This window comes from Monodon monoceros, unplaced genomic scaffold, assembly GCF_005190385.1.
Source record: "Monodon monoceros isolate NGI ecotype Baffin Bay Population unplaced genomic scaffold, NGI_Narwhal_1 Super_Scaffold_11, whole genome shotgun sequence".
Lineage (NCBI taxonomy): Eukaryota > Metazoa > Chordata > Mammalia > Artiodactyla > Monodontidae > Monodon > Monodon monoceros.
In genome coordinates this window covers 4,275,215-4,288,085 of record NW_021703767.1, presented here as the reverse complement: position 1 = coordinate 4,288,085, position 12,871 = coordinate 4,275,215, and the positions used below count along the sequence as shown (strand labels likewise).

General features: G+C 51.4%; 1 protein-coding gene across 1 annotated transcript in view; it reads left to right on the top strand.

The window, feature by feature from the left end:
- Positions 1-12,871, top strand: part of FAM3B (family with sequence similarity 3 member B) — a 53,514-nt gene that overhangs the window by 12,183 nt on the left and 28,460 nt on the right. The window contains exon 2 of the mRNA XM_029214636.1: positions 12,747-12,869. Coding sequence (XP_029070469.1) covers positions 12,747-12,869 — 123 coding nt within the window. The remainder of the gene's footprint in view (positions 1-12,746; positions 12,870-12,871) is intronic.

Genomic DNA, 12,871 nt, shown 5'->3' with positions numbered 1-12,871 from the left:
ACAACTGGCTGGCCAGCTGGAGGAAAATAAGTTTGGATTTCTATCCAAATTTAATCTAGAGGGATCAACTATTTTAGTTAAAAAATAAGAAAATATGGGGAAAGGGAGGGAGAAAAAGGCCTTTCTAAGCAAAACAAAGCTCAACAAACTGTAAAAAGAAAAATCAAACATTTTTTAACTGCCTAGGGGGAGAAATTTCATACTGAACAACAAACAGGGAAGAGGATTTTTTATTACCTACAATAAGGAAATAATAAATATAGGATTGTAAAAGCTATAATACACAATTTAGTATTATATATCCATACGTACAGGAGATGTCCCTTTGTGTAGAAAGCAAGGGCGCTTTACACTATATATATGCGAGGGTGTCCCCTCCCTTCTCAGCTCCTTGCTATTTTGGTTGTTTCACATCGAAGTGTTTTAAGGAAAGCCTCTTCTTTTTTTTCTTTTTTTTTTAACACTCCACACTTCCAACACAAAGGGCACAGTTTCGATCCCTGGTAGGGGAACTAAGATCCCACATGCCACATGGCATGGTTAAATAAATAAATAAATAAAAGAAGAGAAAAAGAAAAAAAAAAGAAAGAATGCTTAACTGAGACCTTAGAGTACCATCCCCTGACCAGCCGTGCCAACTTGGATTGATTTGTAGTGACTGTGGACACTGTATTGAAAAGGGTTCTATGATTTCATCCAGACTCAGTAGGAAAGATGCTCAGTTTGGGACTTCCCTGGTGGCGCAGTGGATAAGACTCCACTCTCCCAATGCAGGAGGTCCAGGTTCGATACCTCGTCAGGGAACTAGGTCCCACATGCATGCCGCAGCTAAGTTTGCCTGCCACAACTAAGGAGACTGTGAGTCGCAACGAAGGAGCCCTGGAGCCGCAACCAAGGAGCCCACCTGCCACAAATAAGACTCGGCACAACCAATTAAATAAAAATCAATCAATCTGTTTTTTTAAACAGAACAGAGCCACACATTTATTTTTATTTTATTTTTGGCTGTGTTGGGTCTTTGTTTCTGTGTGAGGGCTTTCTCTAGTTGTGGCAAGCGGGGGCCACTCTTCATCACGGCGTGCAGGCCTCTCACTACCGCGGCCTCTCTTGTTGCGGAGCACAGGCTCCAGACGCGCAGGCTCAGTAGCTGTGGCTCACGGGCCTAGTTGCACACATTAGCAGGCAGATTCTCAAACACTGCACCACCAGGGAAGCCCCAGAATGTCTATTTATTTTTTGTTTTTGGAAAGCCTCTTCTTAAATGGCAGTGCTTTCCCAAAGTAAGCAAGTAAGGTGAAAATCAAGCAGTAAAAAATTATCCTTGAAAAGCCTTTTTTAAAAAAATTTTTTAATATTTTTATTTATTTATTCATTGGCTGCTTTGGGTCTTCGTTGCTGCGCGTGGGCTTTCTCTAGTTGCGGTGAGCGGGGGATACTCTGTTGCAGTGCGCGGACTTCTCGTTGCGGTGGCTTCACTTTGTTGCGGAGCACAGGCTCTAGGTGCGCAGGCTTCAGTAGTTGTGGCACGCGGGCTCAGTAATTATGGCTCGCCGGCTCTAGAGCACAGGCTCAGTAGTTGTGCTGCAGGGGATCAGTTGCTCCGTGGCATGTGGGATCTCCCGGGACCAGGGCTCAAACCCGTGTGTCCTGCATTGGCAGGCGGACTCTTTTTTTTTTTTTTTTAAATATAAATTTATTTATTTATTTATTTTTGGCTGCGTCGGGTCTTTGTTGCTGTGCGCGGGCCTTCTCTAATTGCATTGAGCAGGGGCTACTCTTCACTGCAGTGCGTGGGATTCTTATTGTGGTGGGTTCTCTTGTTGTGGAGCACGGGCTCTAGGCACGTGGGCTTCAGTAGTTGTGGCACGTGGGCTCAGTAGTTGTGGCACATGGGCTTAGTTGCTCCGCATCATGTGGGATCTTCCAGGACCGGGGCTCAAACCCGTGTCTCCTGCATTGGCAGGCAGATTCTTAACCACTGGGCCACCAGGGAAGTCCCTGAAAAGCCTATGAAATGAAACATGCACAAACACAGCTGGGGGGCAGGGGAGTGGGGGCATGTCAGTGAATAAAACATCCATCCGGGTCTGTTTTGGCAAAATCTCAGGATTACCAGTAGACAAGCCCAGCAGTTCTTCTAGGAATTTATTTATTTACTTGTTTCACATAAGTGAAACATTCTATGTGAGAGGTTTTCATTACAGAGTAGTAGTCCTAACAAAAGGTGGAAAAGAAACAGCTGGTAAATTGTGGTCCATCTTTGCTGTAGGATGCTCTGCAGGTGTGGAAAGAATGAGGAAGAGCTCTGTGTACACAAGCAGCTCACTCTCCAAGGTATCTTGAGAAGCAAGATGTGGGTCAGAGTGAGAGGATGTTACGGTTTGTTAAAGTGGGGGGGGGAAGATACTCTTATTTGTTGAATATGTACAGAGAACTTCTGGAAGGACACCCAAGAAATGAATAACCTTGGTTCTCTATTGGATAGAGAGGATGCAGGAGTAGGGAGGTGGTTTATCACTACCTACCTTTTAATATACGTTTACAAATTGAACTATGTATATGTATTATCTAGTCCACAAATTATTTCTCGAGGCTACTATAATCAGAAAAAAAAAAAAAGGCTAACAACTTAATAGAAAAATGGGCAACGTATGTGACTAGATAGTTCCCGGAAAAAGAAATGTGCACAACACAGGGAACTCTACTCAACGCTCTGTGGTGACCTACACGAGAAGGAAATCCAAAAAATAGGGGATACATGTATACGTATAGCTGATTCACTTTGCTGTACGTATAAACTAGCACAATATTGTAAAGCAACTATACTCCAATAAAAAAGCAACAAAAAATTAAAAAAAGAAATACACAAAGATCACAAATGGCTTTTCAACTGATGAAAGCATGCCAAGGCCATCACTTTAATGAGAGAGCCAATTAGAACAATATTAAGATTTTTTTTCAACAATAGATTAGTATAGATCAAAAAGTTGGATAATACGGTGTGTTGGGAAAGGTATGAACAAATAGGCATTCTCGTATGCTGATGGTGGGCGTGTAAACGGGTGTAACTTCTCTGTTGAGCTGTGGGAAATATCTGGTAAAATTCAGAATTCACATACCCTTTAATTCAGTAATTCACTTATAGGAATTTGTTTTAAATCCACCCCAATATTTATGCCAGGATGGATGCACAAAGGTGTTCATTGCGGCGTTCTTAATAGCAGAAAAGACTGAAGGTAACCAAAAATGCCCTTCTGCAGCCTACTTAAAGAATAGGTTCATGCAACAATAGAATATGTGGTTAAAAGATCCATAATCCAACAGTAAAAGATGGTTCATCAAACAATAAAAGAATAGAATAATAAAAGAATAGAACAATAAAACAGCAAAAGAATCCAGTGGTAGAATAGAATACAGGAGTCAAGAAGAGCAGGCCAAGTGTGTGTGTGCTTATGTACCATGCTCTCCGAGATATTACAAATAACGTAAAAGGTAAGTTGTGAAATACCATGTACAACATGATACCTTGTGTGTAAAAAGGATGAGGGAAATATATATGGGCTTGCGTAAGCAGAGAATAGCTCTGAAGGCTATAGGGACAGTGGCGGTCTCTGAGGACGGAACTCTGGACCTGGGGGTGGGGGGCACATACCTGTGGAGGGGACTCCTATGGATCAGGCTTGCTGTGGGGCAAGGGGCTATTAGAGAGAGAAGAGCTTTGAAGATGAGCCGGTGGCCCAGGGAAACATGAGGTTGGGAGGGGGAGCGAAGCAGAGGGTGTATTATTTTTCAGTGCACGTTTATTTTCAAAATTTTAAAAGTAAAGTGGCTTTATAGTATGCTCAGGGAAATGCAACCGCTTTTTCATTTTTATGTGTTTCCAGTCTTTTTATATGCATCAATGTCCCCTGGTTGTTCCTGCTTTTTTACTTACATGCATTTCATGTACATTTTTCATGTGTATTACAAGTAATGTTTGCCTCTGATACCTATCATTTTATACACTGAGGTATCACCCACATCCTGCAGGATGACTACTATAAAAGCTTTAAAGAACAGAAAATAATGTGTCGGTGAGGATGTGGAAAAATTGGAACATTTGTGCACTGTTATTAGGAGTGTAAAATGGTGCAGCCACTGTGGACAACAGTATGATGGCTCCTCAGAAAAATTAAAATAGAATTACCATATGATCCGGCAATCCCACTTCAGGTATATACCCAAAAGAATTGAAGAGATATTTACACCCCCATGTTCACAGCGGCATTCTTCACACTAGTTAAGTAGTGGAAACAACCCAAGTGTTCATCAAGGGATGAACGGAGAAACAAGATGTGGTCTATCTATACATGTCATGGAATATTATTTGGCCTTCAAAAGGGTTGAGATCCCGTCACATGCTACAACATGGATGGACCTTGAGGACATTACACTAAGGGAAATAAGCCAGTTATAACAAGACAAACACTGCATGATTCCACTTATATGAGGCGTCTGAAGTAGTCAAAGTCTGGAAAGAGAAAATAGAACAGTGGTTTACCAGGTGCAGGGGGGAAGGAGATGCGGAGTTGACGATTAATAGTAGCAGAGCTTTAGTTTTGCAAGATGAAAAAGTTCTGTGGTTCTGTTGTGCAATAATGTGAATACCCTTAACACTACTGAACTGTACACTTAAAAGTGTATGTTTTTTAATTTGGTAAAAGGTGATAAATTTTATGTTACGTACTTTTTGACCACGTTTAAAAAAAAAAAAAAAAACTGAAAGCAAACCCAGAGACAAAAGCTCCATCTCTGAAATGAAGTGAGCTCAAGACAAAGGTGAGATTCTTGGCAGATGAAACCAACACTCCCTTTAATGAGCTGATCGATGTGTTTAATGTAATTGTTAGGCATAGTTGGAGAATGACTTCTGAGTATCGCTGTAGAGCAGCTCAGAAAGGCATCCACACTGAAACGAGCCATGCTCGGGCCGGGTACTGTTCTGAAGTCCTCGGGAAGGATTCCTAATTGAGACCCCTGTCTTCTGTTCCCTCTGATTTAGAAGACAGCAGGCAGAGGGTGACCTAGAAAAATAAGGCCACACTGTCCACAGGGCATGTGTCCCCAGGCCCCCTGGATGGCACCGGATGGATGGGAGCTTCTCAGGAGGCAAAGACGGTGGTAGAGGGCGGGTCACAGCCAAGCCCCCCGTGACACCCCAGGGTACTTTGCGTCACTGTGGAAGCCTCCGGGCTTTCTCGGGGAAGCAGAACTGCAGGAGCCAGTGGACACCGAGGGTGGCGACCCTGCCTCTCTGGAACTCTTTTTCCACAAAAGTGACCAACTGCCCTTGGAGCCTTAACTTACCCTTGGGAGCCTGAGGCCTCTGTGACTACAGTGGTTTCAAAAGCTCTGTAAAACCTGATGGATGTCTGGAATGCAAGCCCACATGTGGCGCGGAGGAGCAGCTGTTCCTTCTTGGAAGTGGGCCATCTTCTGGGAAGCCTAACTCCCACCAGAGCCTGGCCTCCTGTAAACCCAAGGACCTGCAGGCCTGCCGCCCTGACCATGGGGCCTGGGACATCGTGCTCACCCTATTTTCCCTGATCAACCAGGAGCAAAGGAGGAAGCCTGCTGGGCTGTGCAAACAGCAGCGGGCAGGAAGTTAAACAGCCTTAGAACGGGGACCTGCACTTCGAAACTGGATTTCCCTGGGACTTGGCTTTGACGTCTCAAAGACTCAGAGTATGCCTAATATGCCTATCTTGGCGGTCACTTGACTTTGTGAGACATTCGATTGGGGTCTGGGGCCGCCAACCGTAAAGGGACGGGGTCCTCCCTTCAGAGCAAAACCCGCCCGCTCTCGCTGGTCCCCAGTCAGCCTGGGCCGCCGAGCCGGAGATCGAGGGCGCCACCAGCGCACCTGCCCCGCGCACCTGCCCGCCCTCCCCGCCGCCGGCCGGCCCCCGGGGCGTGTCGCCCAGGGGTCCGCCCAGTCCTTGCGAGGCTCCCTCGGTCACCCTGAGCTGCGGCCCAGGCTCCGGAGGGTCCGGAGCCGCAGCTGGAAGATGCGCCCCGCGGCTGCCGGTGAGTGCGGGCGGAGGGAAGGGGGACCCGGCATGGGAGAGTCGCCCCCTCGCCCTACCTGGCACCCGGCACGCTGAGCCAGAGGTGGAGGCGGCACGGGCCGGGAAGGAGGGGCTTCTCTTGGACCTGAGCTCAGGAAGGCGCCCAGCGAATCCAGCAGGGGCAAATGGGCTGGGGTCTCCCGCCGCCTTCCTGCCGGTCGCCACTGCCCCAGCTGCGTGCAGGGCCGGGATGCGGGCAGATCAGTGACTGTGACGTTTTGCCCGGAAAGTAGGCGTTGGCTGAGCGCAGCTAGAGTAGGACCCAGTGAGGCCAGGGGGAGAGGGCTCCCTCCAGCCGAGCGCAGGTGCCGGTAGGGGCGGGCCCCGGCCCCATCTCCGACCTCCTGGGCCGGGAGGGGGGCTGCCGGGCGCCGGTTAGAGGCACTTGCGGACTCCACCTGGGGCTCCTCGGGCTGCCGTCAGAGGTCATTATAGCCGCAGGTCCACCTGACCAGACAAGGAAATGATGAAAAGTGCGGAGACAGGGAGACAACCCCTTTTCAGTCACCAGCCTGTGGGTGGGTGAGAAGTGGGGACTCATTAGCATAGACTGTCCCATTGTCCCTTATTATAACAGTTCCGGTAGCATCTTTGTATAAGGCTTCCCCACACACACCATTCTATCAAAGTACTTGAGCCTGAGAAGATTTGGGGGAAAAAACAGGAAGGAGGAAAGAAAACCTCCGACTCTTTCCGAGCCGTTTCATCTCCCACTGCTCGCCTTCCTGACGGTGGTCTCCGTGCGCCTCTCCCACCCGCCTGCCTGCCCTGCGTATGCAAGGCGCTCTGGGGTCCCGGAACCGACGGCCTCTGGCACACATTCCCTTTCTAAGTGGTTTTGCTGTTTCTTCCTATAATCTGAGGAATCTGGAGTCCTTCCAGAGCAAGGCAGAGTATAATGCAAAATTAAAAGTTCAACACTGGAAAGTTCTCTTGGCCTCTCTAGGGACCAGCACCCCACCTCTCAGTGGCAGGTCATTGCCTCCAGGTGTTTGACTCTGTGGCCTCCTTCCTTCCTAAGTGGCGTTCTGGTTGTGTGGTCTCACTGCAGAAGGCTCTGAGCACCCCCTTTCTGCTCCACCCCCAATGGGTAGGAAAGCCAAATTTTAAGACTTTTTATTTGTGTAAAATATGCAAGTTCTCTACAAAACCATTTATTTGTGAACAGCACTGTCTCTGGTAACTTGTGTGCATTGTAGGATAAATGCAAGGAGATACATATCTCTTTTCTTGGGAGAAAAGATCTCCCTGGGGGCACTGACTTTCATTACAGCTATTTTGGAAGAATTTTTTCCATCGTGCCTGTATTATATACTTACTGTCCAATTTTGCTGCTCACTTAGTGGAAAATGATGGATATGATCAGATCGCTTTCCCTCCACTCACAGCTTTTTCGCATGCAGCCCTTGTGATTCATTTGTGAGCTATGTGGTCCTTTCACATCAAGGTTTGATTTCACACCAGGTTGTCATATATCCAGGTGTGTGGCTGTCTGAGAAATTACTCACAGAAGCTCAGGGCCACATCACTTTTGATTTTGTTAGCTAAAGATTAGGTAACGTTCGTGGAAGCAGCATTTCCCTCGATGCTTCAGTCAAGCCCCAGGTCCGTCCCATGTAGGGACACAGCTCACAAGAAGGACATTCAGACTAAAGGGATGAAGTAAATTAAGCCATCACCACCCTTCACAAGCTGGAGGAAGCTTCCCAGAGCAGTCATCCTAATTCCTCAAAATTAAGGGCGTTGGCATGTGAACTTTGGACGGTGGGTTACCGTGCCAACCTGCTGAGGTGTTCAGCTGTGACACTGCCCAGCCCTACTGCCAAAAAGCCTCCGTCAGCAGGACAGTGATAACAGTGGACACTGGGGCCAGCAGAGCCTGGAGCCACAAAGCAGCTGCACCCCAAGTCTGGCGTATCCACCCCTCAGGGACAAGAGGTGCAGGTGTGGCTGCCTCAAGGCGAGGGAATGTGGGTTCCTGTGGGGAGGTGGCCAGTGACAAACCTCATCCTTATCCACTTCATGTGGAAGGAAATCCCTCCAAAGTGTCTTCTTATGGATTCAGAATGGCCCTCTGCAGCGCCCCTGGATTGGATGGGAGGGGGATCCCGAAACCCCCACTTACCTGTAACCTGCCTTCGTGTATACTGGCTTCAGGACTGCTTTGTCCTCCAGCCTAAGTGAAGTGTCAGGGCCAGCCTGAGACCCCCAAGAATCTGAGGGTGGAGTGAGGGTAGGACACACACACACGCGCCCTAAAAGAGAGCCTCTGAGGAGGAAGTTCCGGCTTCCCACCTGTGCTCCGCATTGGCCTTTGACCTAATACTCACGGGCACCTGCTGTGTGGAAGTGCTTAGGATGTGTCCATGGGCTGATGTCGACTTTATTGCCTTATGAGAAAAGGCCGGATCCTGGTCACAGAGCCACAGAAGGTTCGCGGACTCTGTGTACTTCCTCTGCCTGCCCCCCAACTCTGAAGCTGCTGGACCCCTCCTTCCAGGGCAGGCCCTTCCCCCGCCCCGAGCTGTCTTAGCTGAGTCCCTGAGCCCTCGCCTTTCCCAGGACAAACCCTCGCCTGTGCCTGCCCCATCCCGGGTGCAGGGTCCACCGCCAGCCCGTGCCCCATCTTCTCATGATGAGCTGGTCCCAGTGCGTGCTGCTGGGTCTGCCTCCCTCCGCGAGCTGGTTCTGGCTCCAGTCATGGCTTCCGCAGCCACGGCAGGAAACCTGGCCTGGGGGTCCACCGCTGCGCCCCTCACCCAGACCACAGATGCTTTGTAGCCTTCCCAGGAGCCCTGGAAAATGTCCAGGGAGGGGTGCCTGTGGTCCCACAAGCCCGGGGCTCACAGCGCTCCTAGTGAGGACGCATGGGCTTTTATTCTCTCCTCGTTGCCTTCCCTGTCACTGCCACCCATGTTTCCTTGTCCACCTGGGGACCAAACCGTGCCTCCCTTCCATGCGGGGAGGAAGGTACCTGAGAGGTGACAGCATGCTCCCTTTCAGTCATCTCCAAATCAAAAGCAACTCTTCACTCAAAGATCTCACGTGTGACACTCAGAAGATCTGAATAATCTCTGCTTTGTCAATTTTCTTCAAATACGACACTTGGATAAAATAGTCTGGCAGTGATTCGACACGCAGGACACTGAACTATTGTTTTCGAACCTGAGACTCTTATCGATGCTGAATCCATGTTTCCAGCAGTCAGATCACACTGTCTACCCAGGGTGCATCCAGCGGCGTTTTTTGGAACATCCTGTGACCCTCGCACCGTCCTAGTTATGCGGGCACAGACCTGGAGGGGAGAGCTGTGGTGGGCAGCTCCGACAAGGCATGTGAAGGGCTGACCTGAGGGTGCCTGTGCAGGCTTCACCCAGGAGGCCACAGAGCCGCACTGGAGTCCTTGAAGGAGTGGACAGGTGGCCAGGGGTCTGGAGGAGAGCGCCGTGAGGGCAGAGGGACAAACTCATACCCAGGGTACAGCAGGAAAGAGCAGCCACTGCAGTGGGTCAGCACGGCTGGAGCACAGAGCAAACAAAGGACAGCGCACCAGCTTCACCTGTTGTTCTCACTGTGTTTTCTGTGGCTGGTTTTTCCGGCTCGGAGACGTCCCTCCATCCTAGGAACTGCAGCGGCCACGCTGTCTCAGGCATTTCCCAGCAGGAAGCCATCGCTGCATTATGTTCTAACCATCTTGGGGACTGCGTGGTTTGGAAAAGAGAAAGAAATAACTGATGTTGAAATATGCACTTGAAAAAAGACCAAATGGTCCACGTGAGACAGAGGCATCCCATTTCACCAGGATGACTACCTAAGCTAAGCAGCCACCTGGCAAACACCAGCAAATACTGACCCGATATAACCTAACCATTGGGGGGAACTGACCCGATATAACCTAACCATTGGGGGGAACCTCTAGGTGCTAGGCATGAAGAGGGAGCCTAGATCCAGAGCTCAACACAGCCGGACTGACAGACAGAGGTTTGCGTTTCATCACCACCCGGAGAGAGAGGCCCCCCCCACCGGGCTTGGTGCTGGAGGGCTGCGGCTGCACATTTGGAAAGGGGGCCGGGGAACACCCACTGGTCTCTGTTCAGGGCTCTGGGCGGGGAGACACCAGCCCTCTGACACCAACTGTGTGTCCAGCCATTCAGGTCAGCTCCGGCACAACACCCACAATAAGCTCCAGAGCCCAGGGGTTAAGGGCAGTGCCCTCCACGAGCTGCCCTGTCTTCAGACGCCAGCCACGGGCTTCGGGCACCGCCCGCACTTCTAACCAGCTGGCTACAAATCTGGGGGTTCCCACAATTCCTGGGGGGTTCAATAATTTGCTAGAACAACTCACAGAAACACTGAAAGCATCACTCTGCTTAAGATTACAGTTTTGGGGCTTCCCCGGTGGCGCAGGGGTTGAGGGTCCGCCTGCCGATGCAGGGGACGCGGGTTCGTGCCCCGGTCCCGGAGGATCCCACGTGCCGCGGAGCGGCTGGGCCCGTGAGCCATGGCCGCTGAGCCTGTGCGTCCGGAGCCTGTGCTCCGCAACGGGAGAGACCACAGCAGTGAGAGGCCCGCGTACCGCAAAAAAAAAAAAAAGATTACAGTTTTATTGTATAGGATACAAGTCAGGACCAGCCAAATGCAGGGACATGCAGGGTGAAGAGGAGTTCCGTGCCCACTGCCCTGGGAGTCAGGGTGCATCCCCCACCTGGCACATCAGTGTGCTCCCCACCAGGAAGCCCCCAAGCTTCTGAGTCCCGAGTTTCATTGGGGTCTTACTCTGTCATTGGTCACAGGGCAGCTTGCCTGCCCTCTCCCCTCCTGGAGGTCCGGGGGCGGGGCTGAGGTGTGGGCAGGGTCTTTCCGGGCTGGCTGGCCCCTCCCCGGAAGCTATCCTAGGACCCACCCCGAGTCACCTCATTAGCATAAGCTCAGGTGTGGCTGAAAGGGGCCCCTTATGAACAACACCAGACGCTCCTATCAGGAAATTCCAAGGGTTTCAGGAGTTCTGTGCCAGAAACTGGGATAAAGATGAGATATATTCTTTATTCTACCACTTTGGTAGATAAGCACCCAACACGGGGAGCACGTAGGTTCTCTAGCAGCGAGAGAGAAGAGCTAAGGTGCTGCGGGCCTGGGGGGACCGAGGCTGTAGAGATGTAGCAAAGTCCATGGAGGTCACCCCAGCAAGACTGGCTGGTGGATCCCACTGAGGGCTGGCAGGGGGACGTATGGAGTCAGGAAGAGGCCCAGACATCTGACCCTGTCCTGGGCAAGATGTGGGGCAGGAGCAGACTCGGGGAGCCGGGGAGAATCAAGGGTTTCATGTGGGACGTGCTAAGTGTCAGGCCCTGCGAGACGTCCCGGGTGCCCAGAGGGATCAGCAAGTGGACATGCTTGTCGGGAGCTCAGAGGATGGTCTGGGGGTCAGTTCATCTGGGATCCTGCGGAGAGAGCCAGGCTGCACCGTGTGAGGGAAAAGCCAGCAGAGACAGCGTGGGAGACACCCCCAACCCGCCCCAGGAGTGTGGGTGCTGCCCAGGGGGGACATGGACGGGTCAGGACCGTCATCGGGGGCCTGGGGCTGGCAGCCTGGAGGCTTTGGAGGCCTAGACCAGCACAGCTGCCCTGAGCCATGGGTGGAAGGTGAGGCCTGGAGGCTGATCCAGAGGACGGTTATTTCCAGATGCTTGGCCTGAGAGGGGACAGAAATGAGGCAGCCGAGGAGGGTGTGTGGTCAGGTGGGCGGGCTCTTCCTCTCGCCTCCCCTCCCCTCCTCTTGTTTTACTTCCTTCCTTCCATCCATCCAACCATCCGTCCTCTTCTTATTTCTGAGGACTGGACATGTCAGTACATAAACACTGATGGGGCCATCCCTGAGGTCCCTTTATGCAGGGCCTCGGGCCATCCCTGCATCTTGGCAGTTTTGGTAATCCTGCACAGTCCTGACCTGCGAGCTGTTTAAGGAGTAAAGTCTGTAAGACCCGGGAGCAGATTGTCTGTGAAGGGACAGAGCTGTCCCTTAGGCCTCCTGTAACCCAGGAGCGGGGCAGTGCCTTTTCCTGCAGAATTGAGAGGAAGGTTCTGGAGTTAACAAACTCTCTGCAGGGACTCTGCCGCCAGGAACCTTGGGTGTCCCCGCAGCCTTGTTTCTGAGGATACTGACAGTCTGGGGACCTTTTCCAGTGTCACGGGGCGGTTGTGTGCTCACGGGCACCAGGTACCATCCTCAGCACTGCTGACACAGCAGTAAACAAAACAGAGCTGCCCCCGCCGCCCCCGAGAGCTTCCATCTGCTTCCAGGAGCTTCCAGCGGCTCATGACGGAAGAGCCGCTTCTGTCCTTAGGCCCCTGTCAGGGCCACCTGATGAGTCCTTGACCTAAGCCTCTGAGGACGCTCTGAGACCCAACACAGCAACAAATAGGGAACCTCGGCCTGGACCGCTTTCACATCCTGTTCTTGGTACCCGCTCTTGTGGCTCCACTGAGTGGCCCCGGGCCCTCTCCAGCCCACCGCCTCCCGGGGTGATTCCCCTCAGGGCATCCTGCTGACACTGGTTCAGGGATGCCATCCAGGGAAGGCCGAGGAGGAGAGGGTCAGTGGGGGAGGCAGCCAACGTGTCTTGTCTTGTCTGTGCGCAGGCACCCTAAAGGCAGTGTTCTTCATCTTCGCCTCCCTGTGCGCCTGGTATTCTGGGTACCTGCTGGCAGAGCTCATTCCAGATGTGCCCCTGTCCAGAGCTGCCTACAGCATCCAGAGCATCGGT